Below are 21113 nucleotides of genomic sequence, written 5' to 3' on the forward strand. Positions count from 1 at the left end.
AGAGAGTACATTTACATTACATTTACATTTAGTAATTTAGCAGACGCTTTTATCCAAAGCGACTTACAATTGGTAAGTAAATGTTTTTTTTTTTGTGTGTAACTTTTAAGGGGTCACTCAGCTAGTGTGAATTTGCTAGGTGTGTGCATACATGTCAGTCTTGACGTTTTTATGAACGTTAGCAATATGCATCAGATATGACATGGCGTGATGGAGGCGACTCTCCAGGGAGCCTCCTGGTTGGTCGAAGGCTGAGGACCCAAGGGATTTCGGTCACCTTGAAATGTAACTGTTGTCTTTATAAGCTACTGTGAGCCTGTTTGTTCATCTCTTTGCTCACAGACAGCAAGCTGTGTGTAAACCAGATCATTTTCCACAGAAAATTTAAGCAAGACAAAGACAAAACTCTATTTGGTTTGGGATTTCGGTCACCTTGAAATTTAACTGTTGTCTTTATAAGCTACTGTGAGCCTGTTTGTTCATCTCTTTGTTCACAGACAGCAAGCTGTGTGTAAACCAGATCATTTTCCACAGAAAATTTAAGCAAGACAAAGACAAAACTCTATTTGGTTTTTCATTCTCAGGCTTCACAATTATTTTATTACTTTATTAAATCAGAATTCCGGTGACAGAATTCAAATTTCAAGTCACATTATTAGCTACATGAATTTACTACATGGATTAGTTTTAAAGTAGTTACATTTTCGCAATCTATGAAAAACAGTGAGTATGAATAATTCTGCACAGGATGTAAACACAATGTAAAAGTGCTTTAAGAAGATACATTTAAACACAGACCACATTTTTTTGACCACAAAAAAAAAAAACAAAAAAACATTTTAGTGTGACTTCTAGCATAGAATCACCGCATAATTTTAGTTACAAAGTGCCAAATGAAAAAAATCACAGATTTTTCGATATCTCTAAAGTTTTGGGTGCTTACATTCTTATTTTCAAAATGTTATAAATTGTTTACAATCAAGCTACAGACAATTACTTTAAACACACAGTGGCTGCTGCTAAACTCCTTTCATGGCAGCCGGCTGTGAACAGAAGCTCTTTGGACTCCAGTACATTACTTATTTCCTCTTCCAGAAACCAACTGCTCCACTTATTAGAGCTCCTGCAGCACCGCCCACAGATGCCACACCAGCTGCTGCGGTTGCAGACATACCAGCAGCACCTGAAAAAATTCAAATTCAAATTAAAAAAAGCTTTATTGTCTATCCCCAATGGGGTAGAAAATCGTCTTTAGACAAAGGCTCAAACAACAACACAAATGATTGATCACAACTAAAGTTAACAATACATACATCATTCAAAAAAACAATAACCTTTAAGAGCCTATTTAAAATACCAATGGCAGTTGGGATAAAGGTCTTCTTATACTTGGCATTTTTCACCAAAGGCACTTTATCCTGTCTGCCGGATGGATGTAACTGAAAAGAACTATGCAGGGGATGGGAAGAGTCTCCCACAATAACAGAGACTTTCCTTTGTAATGCCACAGTATCCACTGTATTTCTGATGGGCCTACTGTGTTTTGAATTATGGGTGGCACTTGGGGAACTTTCATTCAAAAAGACTGAAATTAATCATTTCAAATCATAAGGTTCTACAAATAAAGCTTATCCGTCTGTTTGACTGAATGAGCTGTCAATTTTCCTTCATGTTTTACTTTCAGACATCATGAGAATAACGTAACGCTTGGTCTTTTAACGTGACATGTTATAAGAATATCGATGGCAAGAGCTCTTTTCAGTCGCTGCATTCTTTTCCTCATGATCATTTTCTTTTTTTTCCTTTTGCATTCCACTGTAATAGTATGAAAAAGGAAAGGAAAGGAAAACATGTACTGCCCATTTGTGGCCTGTTCTCCAGATTTAATTTACGATATATCCCAATTCACTGGAAGGCATGAAGAATCTCTGGTTTTTCTCCTCAAATCCTCACGTCTCTATCCAGGTTTGTTTGTTTTCACAGGTAAATACAATTTATTATCTGCCAAAATGACGAAAATCACTTTGAAATGGTATCACACAATGCTAAGGTTAATTAACATTTTTGATTAAGGCAACATATATTACATACTACAAATATTACTACAGTGATATTTCACCCGTCCGTTATTACTGTGGAAGGGATCGGGCTTTTGGGGTTATTCATGGTCTGTTGAAAGTACCTTGTTTATGCTTTTATGTCATTTTAATGTTCGATGGTTGAAGTGTGAGTAGAATAATGTCATCTCATTGTACCCAGTAAAAAAAAAAAAAAAAACTTATTACGTTCATAAAGCGAGTCTTTTACTGATTGCTTACAGCTTAACAGAAGTTACACCCATAATTCGCGAAAAAGGGTCATGGGGCATAGGAATAAGGTGGATAGAGATCAGTGAGAGGTACTTGTCAGAACACAAAACACAAAAAGCCTTATAACAGCAATAAATGAATCGGAATGACACAGAGAACAGGTGTAGCCGTCAAAATGAGAGTCCAAACAGATGATTACACAAAAAAAAAATCACAATAATCCAAATAATCGACACTACTTCAGTCCATCAGCTAATGTCGTGTGAAGTGAAAAGCTGCATGTCTGCAAGAAACAAACGTAAGAATGTTTGTAAGAAACTTTTAAATGTCCCTTCTGGCCAAAATCAGTCCATAATCCTGCTTTCTCCAGTGAAAAAGTCCAACCCCTGTTGTCCTCTCACATCAAAATCCACCAACAGATTTGTTTAGATCAGTTTCCGCTTGTAAATGGTGCTTGATCTGTGCATATTTCTCTGCTGATTCAGACTAGACACTTTTTTTCCATTTTTCACTGGATAAGGCAATATTATGGATAGAGGACGGCTAATTTACACGGAAACAACAGATTGAAAAAAAATTCTTTATAATAGAATTGTTTATTACAAACATGCAGCTTGTGGTTTACTTGCATAACATTTTTATCGTTTATATCAGCTGACTGAACTCATTCTGACGCTCTTCATTTCCCCCCCCCTAAAGGTTGATGTCATGCTACATTTCTCCAACTCTGTTCCGATGAAAAAAACAAACTCATCTACATCTTGGATGGCCTGAGGGCGAGTAAATTTTCATTTTTGGGTTAACTATTCTTTTAATCTTGCTCAAACACATTTAAACGGGCCTAGATTATTTGCTGGTCTTTGCTATAGTACACTTACCAGCAGCCCCAGCTGTAATCCCAATGATTTGACCTGAAAATTAAAATAAAAAGTACTTAAACGACGAAACACAGAGGAGATATATTTGCTTTGTGCCGTTTATGGAAATTGGGTACTCACCCCTCGACATGTTCAGTTTACATTAAACTACAGAGCGAGTCAGCGAGAACAGCCTACTTCCTTCTTCTTCTTCTTCTTCTTGGTGTTTAATGGCGGATGGCATACAACTTTTATATATCTATGTCTACTTTCTTTGTTGCTTCCTTTGGATATCCGTCTGCTAACTCATTTCCTTTTACTCCCACATGCGCTGGTACCCAACAGAAAGATACATAAATTCCCATCATCTGGATCCTATATATTGTTTGAAGAATCTCAATCATTATATCTGCTCTGCTCTCTGAATGACATGTTTTAATTGTAATTAAAGATGAACTTGAATCAGAACATATGAGTGTCCGCATTGGCTTATTTTCCTCCACCCATTGCAATGCCAGTAAAATTGCAATCATTTCACCAGTGTAAATTGACAAATTATCTGTGATTCTTTTACTGACTTTGACATTAAATTCTGGGATACTGAATGCCACACCTACTTTGTCTTCCATATTTTTCGATGCATCAGAATATATCTGAACATAACCATGATAATTTTCATGAATGTACTTATATGCTATTTGAACATTTGTTTTGAACTTATCCTTATTTTCCTCACTTAACAATGTCATATCTACCGTAGGTTGAGATATTAACCACAGAGGGATTGTTGACCACGGAACTGTAGGGCTTATTGGAGTTTCACCAATTTCCATTTCTTTTACCACTCTAGGCACTTCCCATCCAAAACTTTTGATTTCTTTCTTTCCTTTTTCCCAGAAAGGTTTTAGAACTACCCTAGCTGGGTGTTCTTGACTATGTCCTAATATATTGACCCAATATCTTAGTGACAGTTCAATTCTTCTAAGATCTAAAGGCATTTCTCCCATTTCAATCTGCAAGGCTGCAGTTGGTGTAGATCTCATCGCCCCCGTACATAATCTTAATGCCTTGTACTGGATTTTGTCCACCTCTTTTAACACACTATTAGCAGCAGATTGATACACTATACTCCCATAATCAAATACAGATCGTATCAAACCCGTATATATACTTCTTAGAGCCATCCTCTCAGCCCCCCATTCTTTCCCCACTAAACATCTCATAACATTCATTACCCTTTTACATTTATCAACTATTTTTTTAATGTGTATTTTAAACGTGAGTTTTTCATCAAACCATATACCCAAAAATTTAAAACATGATACTCTTTCTATATCTTGACCATATAATTTCAATTTTACCTCTTTACTAATCCTACATTTTGAAAATAATACATTTTTAGTTTTTTCAACAGATAATCTAAAACCCCACTTATATGACCACCTTTCTACTTCTGTGATTGCTTCTTGCACTTTCCTTACAACAAACTCTAAATTCCTCCCTTGTTTCCAGATTGCACCATCATCTGCATAAAGAGAAATTCCTATTCCTTTTTCAACACTTAAAAACACATCATTAACCATAATAGAAAATAATAAAGGACTAATTATACTCCCTTGTGGTGTTCCATTTTCTACCTTTATTATCTCTGAAAATTCTTTCCCAATCTTTACTTGAATAGATCTTCCAAATAGAAAACCTTTAATCCATCTTATCATTTTTCCTTTAACTCCTGCTTTTCTCAATTTAATTATTAACCCTTCTTTCCACATCATATCATAAGCTTTCTCGATGTCAAAAAATACTGCCACTACACTTTCTCTATTAGCCTGAGCTCTTCGTATTTCATGTTCCAAACATACTGTAGGGTCCATAGTACATCTACCTTTTCTAAATCCACTTTGATAATTACAAATATTCCCTTTAGTTTCCATAAAATATGTTAGTCTCTGATTTATAATTTTTCCCATTACCTTACATAAGTGTGAAGTAAGAGAAATTGGCCTGTAATCACTTGGACTTTTACCTTCTTTCCCAGCTTTACGTATTGGAACTACTACAGCTTCTTTCCAGCAACTAGGTAATTGTCCCTTTTCCCATACTTATTATATAACTTCCTTCTTCTTCTTCTTCTCTCGAGTTTTTGGCGGATTGGCAAACCCAGCCTACTTTCAACAGTATTTTCTTCTTATTGTACCGTTTAATGGCTGTTGACAAGCCAACTTATGGTGTATTTCCGCCACCAACTGGACTGGAGTGTGAAGCATCAGCCGTTGGGGGAAATGTTTGCTTAACTCCCCCAACAGCTCTTTAATTAATGTAATGTAAATTCCATATCAGGATGGTCATTAGAAGGCCTTTTCTCCATCATAATATTTGGATTATCCTTTTTACTTGGTTCTCTATTTATTTTAATTTCTTCTGTTATGTTATCATTACGGTGTATTCAAACACCTCTGCTAACATTTCTGCCTTTTCTACATTAGTCGCACTATTTCCCCAGAATAGGTAGACCAAAGTTTATTTTAAAACCACCCATCTTTCTGATCATACCCCATACTTCACTGATATCTAATTTCTCCCCTATTGAATCATAATATCTTCTCCAGTAGTTCTTTTTAGCAGCTCTTATTACCCTTCTCACATTGACTTGTGCTTTTTTTTAATATAGAATGAAGTTATAAAATATGTATGTCTTCCTAACCTTTTTAAAAGCCTTATTTCTTGAATTGCTTTGCTACATAATTCTTTCCAATATGGAACTGATTTCTTCCTTTTTATTCCTTTACTTTTTTGAATAATTTCTTCAGCTGTACTATACAATACTTCACATAATTTGCCAATTTGCCATTTTAAATTCCCATCTACATATCCTATCCTCTATAACAGGGGTGTCCAAAATCCAAAATCGGTCCTGGAGGGCCACTGTCCTGCAGAGTTTAGCTCCAATTTGTCTCAACACATCTGCCTGGAAGTTTCTAGTATAATTAGTAAGACCTTGATTTGCTGGTAAAGGTGTGTTTTATTGGTGTATGAGCTAAACTCTGCAGGACAGTGGCCCTCCAGGAGCAGGATTGGACACCCCTGCTCTATAATTTCACAAACATTCATGCCTACGAAAATATTATACGCAAGTAAAAGTACCATTACATTAATGAAATTTTACTTAAGTACAAGTAAAAGTACCAGTCTAAAAATCTACTGAAGTAAAAGTAAAAAGTAGCTTGTTTAAAATTTACTCAGAGTAAAAATTACTTTATTACTTTCCACCTCTGCATATCAGACCTTCAAATCAAGCATTTCTTCTATTATCTTACCATTATGATCAGTATTACCGCTTCCCCATAATATATGGGTTAAAACCACCACACCATATCACTTTTTGATTACCCATTCCCATTTTCTAACACTTCAATACTTAACCTGTTACGAGGATTATAAAGTTAATTACCTTAACACTCTGTTCTCTTAAAAATACCTCTACTGTAATTGATTCTTATTCAGCACTCAATTCTATAACCCTATATGTAATTTCCATTTTTAAAAAATATAGCCACCCCTCCACCATGACCTGTCTGTCTATCCCTCGTACCTGTATATCCTTGTATCACAAAGTCTAAATAAGGTTTCAACCTGGGGTGTATTCCAGAAAGCAGGTTATGTGACATACCCGGGTATGTTTGAGGATAAGAGAGCAGATAACCTCAGCTTTCGGTTCCAAAATCGTAGGTTACTTTCAGGGTATGTAAGTAACCATAGTAACTTGCTCTCTGAAGATAACCTGCTCCGGAGCAGGTTATGTTCCAGGGTTTGTTCACTTCAGAGCCATCAGTGCACGCGTGACCTCCTGACGAGCATATTACAATATAGTTATGTAATATATATATATATATAATTAACATATACAACTATATATACACTGAACAAAACTATAAATGCAACACTTTTGTTTTTGCCCCCATTTTTCATGAGCTGAACTCAAAGATCTAAGACTTTTTCTATGTACACAAAAGGCCTATTTCTCTCAAATATTGTTCACAAATCTGTCTTGTTCACTTCTCCTTTGCAGAGATAATCCATCCACCTCACAGGTGTGGCATATCAAGATGCTGATTAGACAGCATGATTATTGCACAGGTGTGCCTTAGGCTGGCCACAATAAAAGGCCACTCTAAAATGTGCAGTTTTATCACACAGCACAATGCCACAGATGTCGCAAGTTTTGAGGGAGCGTGCAATTGGCATGCTGACTGCAGGAATGTCCACCAGAGCTGTTGCCCGTTTAGACAGATTTGTGAACAATATTTGAGAGAAATAGGCCTTTTGTGTACATAGAAAAAGTCTTAGATCTTTGAGTTCAGCTCATGAAAAATGGGGGCAAAAACAAAAGTGTTGCATTTATAATTTTGTTCAGTGTATATACAGTATATATATATTTATTACATTTTATATTATAATCTCACACATAGATCGGCATTTTCTATAATGTATTTCTATAATAAAAAATACATATCTGATATGACTTAATATATAATTATCATCAAATAAACAATATAATTCATATTCGCAAGGATTAAAGATTAAACGGAAAAAAAGAAAAATTATTGCACAACCATCAATTAGGTGGCGATATGCACTAAGCATGTAAACGACCATTGAACAAAAGAAGAAAGAAAGAAACAGCATGGCGCTTCTTCTTAGCGTCCGTTTCCATAGCGACTCGTCGATTCGTCGCTCTGTTGAGAATGTCTTGAGTCTTAACCAGGAACATACTCGGAGTTGAATGAACTTACTCCCGGACGCGTTTTTGGAACCACATACCTCGAGTAAGCAAGGTTTGGGGTTAATGAACCGAAAGTTCAGGGTTTAGCTGACGGTAAGTTAACCGTGCTTTCTGGAATACACCCCAGGTCTCTTGTATACATATAACATGAGGTTTATATTCCTTATCTTCTATTACCCTTTTAGACTCTTGCCCATTTGTCATTAAAGTCCTTGCATTCCACTGTAGGCTAATACTAATAATACCATTAAGAGTATTATTAACTACTTGACCCTTAAGTTTTTCATTTACTTGTTCCAGAGTAATTCCTTGTCCCTCTTCCGTCTGTTTCACATTTTTAACTGCCATCATATCATAAGCATATGAAATTCCCTCTTGCATCCTAACGTTCTGCATTTTTCAAGGTTCCATGCACCACGCATCCCCCAAAGCCAGCACTGACCGTGACTGGCCTATCCAGATAAGTGCTGAGAAAAGTAACAAGCTCCACGTGACAACGCCATTTATTTGTTGCTTCAGCAGCAGTTTGGGATAAAAAAATCTACATTTGTGTTTGTGTAAATAAATAATACAAAAACTAATATAAAATAATGCAAAAACACTTGAACGAGTTGTGTTCAACCAAGTCTCAGCCTTTCTCACACAGAACAACCTCCTGGACAGCAACCAATCTGGCTTCAGAAGTGGACATTCGACCGAGACTGCCTTGCTTTCAGTTGTTGAAGCCCTAAGACTGGCAAGAGCGGCTTCCAAATCTTCTATACTTATTTTGCTGGATCTGTCTGCTGCTTTTGATACGGTGAACCACTAGATTCTCCTGTCAACCCTATTGGAAAATGGCATCTCAGGAACCGCACGCCAGTGGTTTGAGTCTTACCTCTCAGATAGGTCCTTCAAGGTATCTTGGAGAGGTGAGGTGTCCAAGTCGCAACATCTAGCTACTGGGGTGCCTCAGGGCTCAGTACTTGGACCACTTCTCTTCTCTATCTACATGGCATCACTAGGTTCTGTCATTCAGAAACATGGCTTTTCATATCACTGCTATGCTGATGACACTCAACTCTACCTCTCATTCCATCCTGATGATCCGAAGATAGCTGCTCGCATCTCAGCATGTCTAACAGACATTTCTTGTAGGATGACGGACCATCATCTTCAACTCAACCTGGCTAAGACAGAACTGCTTGTGGTTTCAACAAACCCATCTTATATATTGTTGCTCTTTTGTTAGTTTTGACTGCTTTTATTGTCCTCATTTGTAAGTCGCTTTGGATAAAAGCGTCTGCTAAATGACTAAATGTAAATGTAATACGTAAATACATAAGTATGTAGAATGGAAATCACCACGACATTGTGCCGCAGTCTCAAGCACTATGGGTCTAAATAATTAATAATAATTATCCTGTTTTAACTATTTAGTGTGAATTTAAATTTAGTACTTTTCATATTATATATAAAATTTTTACTTGAGAGAGTTGTACTTGTTTTTTTTTTTTGCATTTCCCCCCATTTATTTTTGTAAAGAAGAACCCGCAACCTTCGGGTTAGAAGTCCGACTCTAACCATTAGGCCACGACTGCCCCGTAAAAAAATAGCAGAAAGACAAATCATACAGAGGCACTGCCGCTGTAATCACTGCAAAGACTGGTACATAGAAGAGACCAAATAAAAAGTGGGAAAATATCTGTTATTATTTAAAATAATTACTAATTATTATTATTACTTAAAAAAGAACACAATCTTGCATTTCTTTCTTTAACCAAAACGTATTAATTGTATTATTATTTGTTGAAATATTATTCTGCAAACGCTTCGGCCATACACTGTAGCTTTACTATGCAGTTAAGCAGTGACTAGAGCAAGATCACACTGCCCCCTGCCGACAGATCCAGCACATCACGAGTAAGAGGGGCTCAGAGGGCCAAAAGGAAGTACTACTTGTGTCTCAAGCGGAAAAGGATGTGGCATTAACGACAACTGCAACCCGTATGGCGTCCCAACAACGTAAGCGATAATACAAGTCCTTCTCCCACTATGCGCTGGCTCTTCGATCATAGTGACAAACGCGGTGAGTGTTTTATCTCGCATCTAGCACAGAGTGGGCGTGCACGCTCTCAGTTCGTTTAGCGCGAGGCCTTCCTGCGGTGCACGCGACGCGACTCCAGACGAGTTTGTGCAAAAAGCCGCGTCGAATGTGCCGCTAACTATATATGCACCTTTGGGAGGTGGTGTCGAACGCTTGTTGTTGATAAAAGCGAGTTTAATTCGGTCTGGGGAGCGCGTGAGATACACGCAGGCTGGTTGGTAAAGGCCCCCTGGTGCTCGCGGAAGCGTGTGGTGGTGTGTTTGTTTTGTGAGGCTTTTCTAATGCAGTGCGTTGCTTAAACGACGAATGCATCTTTAGCACACGCTAAAACTGTTTCTAACAGCTGCCTTCTCTGTTCAGAGGGAGTCGATGAATGTGTGAGCTGCTGAGGGCCGCACGCACTAGCTGTCTGTGCACGTGAGCCAATCTGGAGCCAAAATAAAAACACCAGTGGCTCTGACCAGTCAACTCTGAAGCTGTAGCTATTTTGTATATTTAGGCACATACCTTGATGTAGATTTCTTGAAGTTGCTCTAAGTTTAATGGCATTGAAAATAAACACAATACTTGATTTCAAGCCATAATGCACTCTCTGAAGCTTAATTAAATTTTCAAGGCAATTATATATAAATAAAGTTGTTTTTAACCTTTATATATTATAATACACACACACACACACATATATATATTTTCGTTTTGGGAGAACTAACCCTTTAATGTCATCAATCCAACTCATTTTTGTCAAAATGATCCACATTAGAAGATAATGCAGTGTTAAAGATACATTTATAACAATTACCTGTTTTACTCTTTCAGAGCGAACCATACAGTGCAGGCATTCATGGATATAGTTGGTGGTCCATTCAATCATCTGGTTCCCAGTGACCAGTTGGATGATTCCTTACTGCTCGGACAGAACTTGGAATGTGAAGCTAGTGATGAGTTTGAAGCAGGTCACGGCCGACCCGAAGATTCACTGAAGAACATGCTCAGTGACAAAGATCCCATGTTTGGATCTGCTATTGCCCAGTTTCATCTCTTAGAAAACGAAGATGTCAGTTTTAAGCTTGGGAGCTCAACAGGTACAGCAGTCGCTTTCGAAGTCTGTGTTTTGATTTAGAAGAAGGTTTGTAGTTTAACTACTTTGTGTGTTTTGCAGATGCAGATCATGACATGACAACAGCAGGTGTTAGTCAGAGTCCATCTGATGGACAACACAGTCAGTCTAGCTTCTCACAGGGCAGAAGACATGCAGGTCATTTACAGAGAAGACAAACAGGTACACATAACAAAATGGACAACTGGATTGCTTTGAATCTTCTGAATCAGCTTGCAGTAAAGTTTCAGAAGTAACCCCAATTAATTCACTGATTGTTTCCAGCTGTCCAACGACTTTTTTTACTCTTTGTAAATATAACTATTCGGGTTTTTTTTTTTTTTAAAGCAATTTACAAGTTAAATCAATTTCTTACAATAAAATAAAAATAAAATTTTCAATATGTCAACTTGTCAATTTATATATATATGTATGTATGTATGTATGTATGTATGCAATCGGTGCATCTCTACTTTTCACTGTATAAGATGCTGCAAGTGACTTGTGCTGTTTGCCAAAAAAAAATACAAGAAATATTTTTAATAAAAAATATTTGACCGTTTTTTCCCGGTTCACCCTCATTTTGGTCTCCTTTGATATGGTTTAAATGTCTGCTGTATTGAGATATTAATAAAGCCTAGGATTATTTGGTTCAAGGTCACCTGGAACCAATATTTTTGCCCATTTGCTGTGTTTGACTGCTCATCTGTTCTGTTTTACCACTATGAGTGTATTGAAACCATTTTTCTCTTTCAGCGAGCCGCGGTCGAGTCAAAGGCAGGCGCCCAGGTCCTGCACGAAAAGCAGCCGAGAGTAACAAGCAAGAGTCAACATGTAGCAGAAACCCGGTTGGAGATAAAAGCCTTGATGCAAAAAGGGAAGCCCTGCTCAGCCGTCGTTTTGGAATCCATGAGGTCGACTCCTCTTTGAATCCAGTAGTTGTGTTACGCCGATTAACTGTTACTGTGGGGGGCTATAAAATTGAACTACTTCCTGGCCCGTCGCATGCGTTTGGATCGGTTAGCACAAACGCTCTTCAGTCTCTGGGCTTCCAGGATGACAGCGTCACTGCTGATGGCCTTGCACTCGATTTGGGACAAAATCAAGATAATGGCACACAAGAAGTTGTTAATTCTGCACAAGATGTTGTCAGGGAAGTGAGCGTTGGCCCATCAACTAGTGAAGACATGCCTATGGATTTTGGGCCATATGTGAACCCTAATGAAGTACAAGACACTAACAGCACCATGTCGCTCAAGCCCAGTGTGGAAAACGCCACAGCAGCAGACGCCAAAAAGAATGACCAAATCAAGACCCGAAAGCTACGTGCACAAAAAACAGGGAACAAGAACGGCACAGCAGTTCAACCTGCAGTCAAAAAGCTTCTGAAACACAAACAGGTTCTGTCTGCTGCCAAAAACAAACCATCTCATCTCACCAGGCCAGGGCTCTTGCAGAAAGTATCCAGACATCCCAGAGATAAAAAGCTACATACGAGCCGCCCAGAAAGTCACAAAGGAAAGACCATTAAGGTAGGCTTGAAACGGCCAGGTGGGCCAGTCACTCCTAAATCACCCTCAAAAATTCAAAAAGTTCAAGATGGACTTCCTGCAAACCAAACCTTAAACCCACCTGTCCCGGTGTCCCCGACTGTCAGCAGAAAACTGTCATCTGATTCTGGTCCAGGTGTCAAGTCAGTCCAGTCTCCTCACCCTCCGAAAAAGCCACAAAATCCTCCCACTCCGGTAAACAAAACAAATACACCTGTGACAAACAGCCAAGGAGAAGAGGAGCAAGAGAAGGTCAAGATCAAGAAGCTGGAGAAGATCCAGCAAAGACACAAGAGCAGAAACTCTAGGAGTATCTCGATAGAGGAGCCGCAGCTGTTTATCCCTGATAATGCCCCTGTGGTGAAGGAAGCTGAGGGCGACCCTCCTCCTGAAAGCGAGACTGTGTGGGATCCCAGCAAGCACTGTGGATTATGCAAGAAACCTCACAACAACCGGTATGAGCTTTTATCACTAAATCCATTCACATGGTCATATATCAAGACATTTTCTATATAATTTTAATGATTTTTAATTGTGCATGCTCATTTTTCCTATTTTTAAATTTAGAAAATCTTTGCCATCATCGAACACTCACTTAATTTTCAAAAACACTAATTTAATAACACAGTTAAATGCCTGCCTAAATTCATTTATAGCAATTAAAATAATCTTTTTAATTCTAAGCAATTAAACCAATAATCTAAATGCTTTATTGTATTTTTACAAAATACATAATTCGCCCTTCCACAATTTAAGGCCTAAAAAAAGTGTTAAATCAGAGCAGAAAGTCTTGGCATTAATGTTGCATGCACTGCAAAGTTCCTCAGTATGTTTTTGTTTTCCAATGCAAAAATCTTAACACCCTTAAATCAAGATGCATTTACTTGAGATGCAAACTGAACAAATAAAGTCGTTTCTGAGAAATTGAACAAAGCTGGGTTTATGCCTAAAACAAGAACAAACCTCTGTCAATGGGGTATGAAAACTTGTTTTTCCCTTTGAATCCATTGGAAGATATTTGTTTTTGTTTTAATCATAAACTCACTTCACCAGTTTGACCAGTTTCTCATAAAACGTGTAATTTTCTGAAGTAATATATCTTGATTTAAGAATATTTAGACATTTTCAGTGAAAATAAGACAAAAACACTGATGAAAATTTAATTTTTTTGCAGTGTGATCAGGAGTACAGTAAAAGTTATTTCCATATTCTAGTGGTTGGGAGTGAAAGCTATTCAAGCCTTTTGCTATTTAAAAAAAAAAACCGAATATAAAAGTAATGGATATTGGTTGGCAGTTATATTTTCAAACTTTGAAGTGTTGCTAATACAACTCATTGTGTGCTCCCTAGATATATACATTTAGAGACCAAATCGATGTATTGGTACCTTCAATTTATTCCTTAAATTTTCATCACTTGGTCTTAAAATGTCCCATCATAAAACCTGAAGAAATCCTAATCAATTGGTAGTAAGAAAAAAGCCTCATGTTAGATCTGTATGGGCTGAAGACAGACCTGTGAGTTTCATCCACACGCTGTTGTCCGTTTGTTTGATTAGGTTCATGGTGGGCTGCGGCCGCTGTGATGACTGGTTTCATGGGGATTGTGTTGGTCTGGATCTGTCTAAAGTGCAGCAGATGGAAAAGGAGGACCAGGAGTATGTGTGTTTGAAGTGCTGTGCAGAAGAGGATGGGAAATCCGGTGCTCAAGCCAAAGAGCAGTCAGACGATAAGCTATCTGCTAAACAAAAACAGAGACCCCAGCAGTCGGTCACCGCAGGTGGAATACGACCCTTCCGAAAAGTAAGCAAACAAATCATGTCAAACAAGTCAAAATGTATGCATTGGTAAACATAAAAATCAAGAATTGTAGGAAGTATTTATGAAGTTGTTTTAATTATCTTTATTTTTAGTTATAAAGCATTGTGTAACTGCCATACATAAAATTATAGATGTGAGCCAATAACTTAACTTGAGTTTGTGCCTGAAAGTGTTGTAAAGACCACAGGCTGCTAAATTAGCATTAGCGTGTCATTGCCTCAAATCAGATTAAATGGAATCAAGAGTTTGTACTAATGGAACCATTTTAATTGGAAAGAACATAGGATCTGATTTGTCCTATATCAAACTAGTGCAAAAACAAAAGTTGTTGTTCTTGGGAGCATTAAAGTATTTTGATGGTTGCCAATGGCAGATTTACAGTCATATTTTGTTCTGCCCTTTCTGATTTAGCTTTTGATTTGTGTGGTAGCCACCTGCTTTCTTTAAAAGGGTTTGTATAAATCTGCTTTTTTATATTATTTACACGTGGTTGTGAAGGGCTTAGTTAGCTTTCACTCAGTGTAGGTGGATGGTTCCTCACAGGTGTGTTCACATGGACAGGTGTGTTACACACTCACATACAGCTACCATTGATATGGCCACTTGAATTTGTTTGGCTCAGATTGCAGTTTTCACTGCTATATTGTAGTAGTCATTTATTTTTGAATTTATTTTTTAACAGGATGTTGGAGAACGACGACCATCAGAAGATTCAGCATCAAAGGGTATAAATATTTCCATCAGTTATTTTACACACTATTTACACTTAATTTTTTTTATGATTGCTATTTTTTTTTTAATATATTTTTTAAATTACCAATTTCTTAATAAAACGATAAAATATTAATACAATTCACTTTGTCCTCATTAATATTTTAAATGAATACAAAATGATTTACATTAATAATCTTGAGTTTAAATTTTTGCAGGACCAAGTGTGAAGCATGAGTCGAAGAAAGTTAAAATATCACCTGTGACCTCAAAGAAACCGTCCACTGGACAAATAAGGCGAAGTGTTCGGGACTCGCTGGAGGAGATTCTTTTGAAACGGTTTGTGAATGTGATTTTTGCTAGATTATCAGTTAAGTTAGTCAATAGCTTTTCCTTGTTGTTGAAATAAAGCTGTCTACCTCTTGTTTGTATTAAGTGTGTAATGTTAAGTTCATATTCTCTTCAATGCACCTCTTATTTTACAGACTGAAGGAGGCCGATTTGAAGATTTCATTGGACAAGCCTGCTGAGTTGGCCAGAAGAACGGAGAAAGAGCTTTTTGCTCTTTTTCAGGGCGTTGACAGCAAATACAAAAATAAATACAGAAGTTTGACTTTCAATCTGAAAGATGCAAAAAATCATGTAAGTAATTTAACATTATTTTTGGTAATATAATGATTGTTTTTCAAAAGTATATGATATAACAGTTTTGCAACAATATTGTAAAATACTTATACGATTTTATATTTGACGTATAATATTTCATGTCTCTGGGCAGCATATTTTTACCGTTTACCTATTTTCATTTCATTTCTAAAAATCTAATGCTGTGTTAATGAAAATAAATGTTCTTTTGCAGGTGTTATTCAAGCGAGTGCTCAAGGGGGAAGTTTCCCCTGCAGATTTGGTGCGTATGACTGCAGAAGAGCTGGCCTCTAAGGAACTGGCTGCTTGGAGACGAAGAGAGAATCGACATGTTAGTAAAACATTGTAGCTCTGTTGCATTTCCAAAATCTCACAGTTTATTTTTTTGTTAAACAGCATCATAATGGCATTTGCAAAGTGTTTAACTTCCTGAGTTATATAAATAATATTCAGTGGGACATTTGTCCATCAGAAAAGTCATTTCAAAGTCATTCAGATTTTGATATTGATTGTTGACCCTATTGATGTTTCTGCTGGCAGACGATTGAAATGATTGAGAAAGAACAGAGAGAGGTAGAGAGACGTCCTATCACTAAAATCACCCATAAAGGGGAAATTGAAATTGAGAATCAGGAGCCTGCCAAGGCACCAGAGGCCATAGAGGTTGAGGTGAGATTTGGGAGACTTAATGCTCCATTCTGTGCAGCTTTTTTATATATATTTTCCAGCAAGGAAAAAGAAAATTGCTTTCTAAATTTTCCTTGTGTGTCTTCAGCCAGAGCCTGTGCCGAAAGCTGCAGAAGTGCCTGAAGAAAAACCCGAGACTAAAGCTGACAGTCCTAAGAAATCTATAGATACCACCAACTTGCACAAGTCTCATCTATTTGACCTCAACTGCAAAATCTGCACAGGTAAAACGTTAAAATAAAGTTCAGCTTTTAAAAAGTTTTTTTTTTTTGGTGAAGGGGTTAGTTACATCATACTAAACTAAAAAGTATCTTGGGTCTACTTATGTTAAGCAAAGTTTTTTGCACAAAAAACAATCATAATTAAAGTCTGATAAATTAAGTCCATTAAGAAACTCCCTCTTTTCATGTAAAAACCAGCTTGTGTACAGGCATCTTAATAGTTAAAGCTGTTAAACATTGTTAAAAAGAAACTTATGTCAAAGTTTCAAAAAGTAGTTATTAGTAAAGTTTTCAGAGTTACAGAATGTTTTTATGGTACAATGAACTTACCATGATTCTGATGTTTCTCTGAAGGTCGCATGGCTCCACCTACAGAGGAAGCTGCTACAAAGGTGGTAAAAGTGGCTACAACAGTTGTGAGGAGGCAGTCTAGTATGACAGATGAATCTCAGCACTCCACAACTACACCTACATCAGCACTGACGGACGATCTATCTTTAAGGGCCATGGAGGAAGGCCTCCTTAATTTTTTGCCCGAATCCAGGTAAGATTCCTGATTTAAGCAAATGATTTATCTAATCCCATGTTTCGAAAGCAAGGCTGAAGAAATTGCTGCTTTAACAGGTCAGATAGTCTGAGTAGCAAAGAAGATACAGCTACTTTCCTCAGCAGTTTTGAAAGCCTGTGGGGCGGCTTTGTTGATATGCCAGCTGTGGCGAGGTTTCTAACAAAAGCTTATCCTGTCTCTGGAATACTGGACCACCTAACTCAGGTAATGTGGCAGTCAAACATTTTGAAGTACATCCTAAATGTGTCAGTCAGACATTGGAACTGATGTGTTAGAAACATATCGAATTGTGTCTGCAGGATTTGCCGGACAACTTCCAAGTAGGTGGACGTATCTCCCCTCAAATAGTCTGGGATTATGTCGAGAAAATCCGTGCTTCTGGGACAAAGGTGGGAATGATTTATCCTTGGATTTGTCAGTCTATATATGACCATTTGTATTTGCTTTTTGTGACTTAAACGTTTTTTTTTTTTTCCCCAGGAAATATGCGTTATTCGTTTCACCCCCGACAACGAGGAAGATGAGATCTCGTATACTTTGTTATATGCCTATTTTAGCAGCCGAAGAAGATATGGAGTTGTTGCCAACAACCGCAAACAAGTTAAAGACATGTATCTCATTCCTCTCGGCTCCACAGAAAAAATTCCCCACCAGATTGTTCCGTTTGATGGTCCAGGTGAGACTTTCTTTGCAGGTTCATTTGTAGGATCCGCATGATTTTTGCAACAAAATCTTGATATTAATTGTGTAATCCTCCACATTGTAGGACTGGAAACCAATCGTCCCAATCTTCTTCTCGGATTGGTAATTCGCCAGAGACCGAAAAGGGACTTTGGGGTAATCCTGCCAAGCGATGTCAGCGAAGCTCCAAGCTTCTTGGCAGAAAGCAAACCTCATGTCGATTACCCACAGAAAGCTCCTGTGGCTCAAGACGTGGAGCAAAGTTTTGTCAGCGTTTTGGGGAGCTCGCAGGAAAAAGACACTGCAGACTTAATTAAGTCAGTCGTCGAAGAACCGATATTGAATACGGAGACCGATGAGAATGTTTGTTTGCGCTTTCTTCCCGGGGTGCTGAAGTTGCCTGGAAATGCGGCATCATCTTCGAGCGACACTGTAAAGAGTGATTCTACAATAACTGTGTCCAAGACTCCAACTGTTGACAGTGGAAACAATGTAGCAATCCATCCTAAACCTACAGCCAGCGCTCCTCGACTTGACCGCTTCATTATCAAGAAAAAAGACCCCAAAGCTGTTAAAACAGAGCAGGTTCCATCCAGCTCGAGTCTGGAGACCAGCTCAGAAAAGAAAGAGAGTGGAGTTATACTTTCTCTGAGTGACAAACCTGCAGATGTTTCAACCGAGAGTTTCCTCTCTTCTCTCACGGCCACTAAACCCAAAGAGGAGTCTGTGTCCGGCAGCACAGCTGCACCAGCTAGTCAAGAAACAAGAGAAACCACTTCATCAGATGCATCAAAATATTCTGTTAGTGACAGCTCTTGCTCTGTCCCCAAAAACGAAACCGTATCAAGTCCCACCAAGACTTTAAAGACATATCCTGGTATTTTAAAGACGTCTTCATCAGCTGAACCTCCTGAGTTAAAACGGCAACAACCAGAAAGTAATTCAGAAAAGAAAGTTACTCAGCAGCCATCAGCGCAACCCTCTCAAGAGTGCAAAGACATAGAGGACATCCAAGCCATCACCACAGTCTCCTCCATTGGGAAAAACGAAGGTCTTAAGCAATCCAGGACCTCTTCTTTTAACCCTAAAGTATATAATCCAGCCCCCATTTTTCATTCGTATCACGCCGGTCCACCTGATCCCCAATATTATCCTCCTCCAGCCAATCCTGCCCCTTACTTACCCCTTCAACCACAGGTTCCTCCGCCTTTCCCATTTCCTCCTGGTCCACCTCCCCCACAGATGTTCCCTCCAAGCAATCCTCACATGCTCGCTTCACCTTGGCCTCAAATCGTCCCTCCCCAAACACACCCTGCACCACCTCTGATTTATGAGTCAAGCTTGCCGACCTCTTCGCCCCTCAGCAAAGATGAGAAGGGTTCGGAGAAGTCATGTGGTGACTTGGGCGACAAGCCGTCCAGACGGTCCGATGAGACCTACAGGAAGGACAATAGAGAAAGAGACCACCATGACAGACACCATCACAAAAGCAGGCACTACGACAGGGACAGCGAAAAGCACAGGGACAGAAGTCACAGTCATAAAGAGCGCCACTCGAAAGAGGACAAGTATGAAAAACAGAGAGAGCGGCACCACAGCAGCAGTCATTACCGGGACAGGGACAAACACAGACGGGATTCTGATTATGAGAAACACAGGAGAGACTCGAGAGACAAACGCTCGTGATCTTGGCATGGAATCGCTCCACTTTCCTTAAATTTGTAAAACAGTAGAAGAAAACTATTTATAAATCATGCAAAATGATTTTTATATGGAAAAGCAGCTAGTACGAGATTTTCAGTTGGTGTTTTTTTTAGTAATCAATATTTGTTTTGTTTTAAAATGTATATTTTCCCTACTTGGCTTTTCAATTACCCACTAACATTGTCTTCACAAGCAGCTGGTTGTAATCAAGAAAATGAAACTACTGTTGTAAAAACAAAACATCTCATGGTTGATGAGAACAGCTTCTTTTGCTTCACTTTTTATTCTTCTGTTTTAATTTTTCTAAAGTTGGCTTAAGTATTTTCTATGTTTCAGGTGACCAATATTTCTTTGTACATTTTGGCTCGTCACACAACAGAAATGTGCATATTCAGCACATTGTGTTTATGTACAGTTCATAAAATGTTTTTATTGTTAGTAAAGCGACTGAAATTAAAGTCTTTGTTTCATAAAGAGGCTCATTTTTATTGTCATGCACTGTAATTAAACAACACCTGAGATCACAGAAAAAGGTACTGTTTATTTCACAATAACAAAAAAGGAAATAAGACTACTATTGGGGTAAATGTTTTTGATTGCCCTTTATGGTAGAAGTTGAAACAATTTTCCATTGAAGAGTTAATATGTAAATTCAGAAGAGCCACCCCATTATTTTATTTAAAAGACATACCCCCTTGAAAATGGTGAACTTATGTGTGTGTATCTGGACAAATACAACTGCTCATTCAATAAGAGGCACAAATATATAACAGTCCTGCTATCGTGTGTTCATCTCTTCATTTTGTTCCTTCAAACAACAAATGTTTCTTTTGTGTGTGTGTGTGCGCGCGCGCAGTGTTTTTGTACCTTTCATAAGCATCATTGATGCAGGATCACTCCTACCACCTCACAGCATAATTTTACCATGCCAATAAATGACAGATTTCACCTCTTAAAAACGGGCACTGTGAACAAAAACAAAAAAAACACTCTCTGACATTCTATTCTACATCTGAATACCTAAAATCAAATATCAAGTTAGCAACAATACGCACAGCTATTTTTTCTACTCTTCACCTTCATAGACATTAAAACCTTCACTGGTTTGTAAAAACTCCAGCTGTCTGATGTCCCGATACAAGAAAACATCTTTAATGCTCCCATCAAACCCTTTAGTAAATACACCAGATGTAACTGACGCCACATCTCTTTTCAATTCAAAACCCCCGAAATAAATCACCCCTCCATAATTTACTGCTACATACCGTTCAAAGGGGTCAATGTCTTCAAAAATGACTCTTTCCTCATTCACATAGACCTGGATGAGAGTTCGGTTGCGAGTGATAGACAGGTAATTCCAGTGATTACAGCAGAAAGTCTTTTGATACACAAGAC

The 21113-nt window shown here is 38.0% G+C and overlaps 1 protein-coding gene and 1 long non-coding RNA gene across 3 annotated transcripts; one reads left to right on the forward strand and one right to left on the reverse strand.

Annotated features, from left to right (window-relative positions):
* Positions 1-2481: 2481 nt before the first annotated feature.
* On the reverse strand, positions 2482-3406 carry LOC107683697 (uncharacterized). The gene is made up of 3 exons (XR_001633757.1): positions 3308-3406; positions 3188-3220; positions 2482-2592 (listed from the first exon to the last, which is right to left on the reverse strand). It is a non-coding gene; the product is annotated as an uncharacterized LOC107683697 (long non-coding RNA).
* Positions 3407-9899: 6493 nt separating this feature from the next.
* On the forward strand, positions 9900-20192 carry LOC107683665 (PHD finger protein 3-like). 2 transcript variants are annotated; one of them, XM_016479747.1, is made up of 16 exons: positions 9900-9953; positions 10852-11117; positions 11195-11314; positions 11888-13136; positions 14240-14483; positions 15184-15226; positions 15431-15551; positions 15698-15854; positions 16072-16188; positions 16398-16526; positions 16633-16768; positions 17120-17309; positions 17390-17537; positions 17633-17722; positions 17814-18009; positions 18100-20192. In XM_016479747.1, exons 2-16 carry the CDS (start codon positions 10877-10879, stop codon positions 19698-19700), a joined length of 4782 nt encoding a protein of 1593 aa, XP_016335233.1. In that variant the 5' UTR covers positions 9900-9953; positions 10852-10876; the 3' UTR covers positions 19701-20192. The 2 variants fall into 2 exon arrangements, with proteins under 2 accessions (XP_016335233.1, XP_016335225.1); XM_016479739.1 differs by having other exon boundaries at positions 9902-10017.
* Positions 20193-21113: the final 921 nt, after the last annotated feature.

The sequence above is a fragment of the Sinocyclocheilus anshuiensis genome, unplaced genomic scaffold, assembly GCF_001515605.1.
Source record: "Sinocyclocheilus anshuiensis isolate Anshui unplaced genomic scaffold, SAMN03320099.WGS_v1.1 scaffold413, whole genome shotgun sequence".
NCBI lineage: Eukaryota > Metazoa > Chordata > Actinopteri > Cypriniformes > Cyprinidae > Sinocyclocheilus > Sinocyclocheilus anshuiensis.

Excerpts from the sequence above, each read along its gene's own strand:
- LOC107683665 (XM_016479747.1), top strand. The coding sequence starts at position 10,877 with ATGGATATAGTTGGTGGTCCATTCAATCATCTGGTTCCCAGTGACCAG. Across the intron at positions 15,552-15,697 it reads GAGGAGATTCTTTTGAAACG|ACTGAAGGAGGCCGATTTGA; the intron begins GTTTGTGAATGT and ends CTTATTTTACAG. Across the intron at positions 18,010-18,099 it reads TGTTCCGTTTGATGGTCCAG|GACTGGAAACCAATCGTCCC; the intron begins GTGAGACTTTCT and ends TCCACATTGTAG.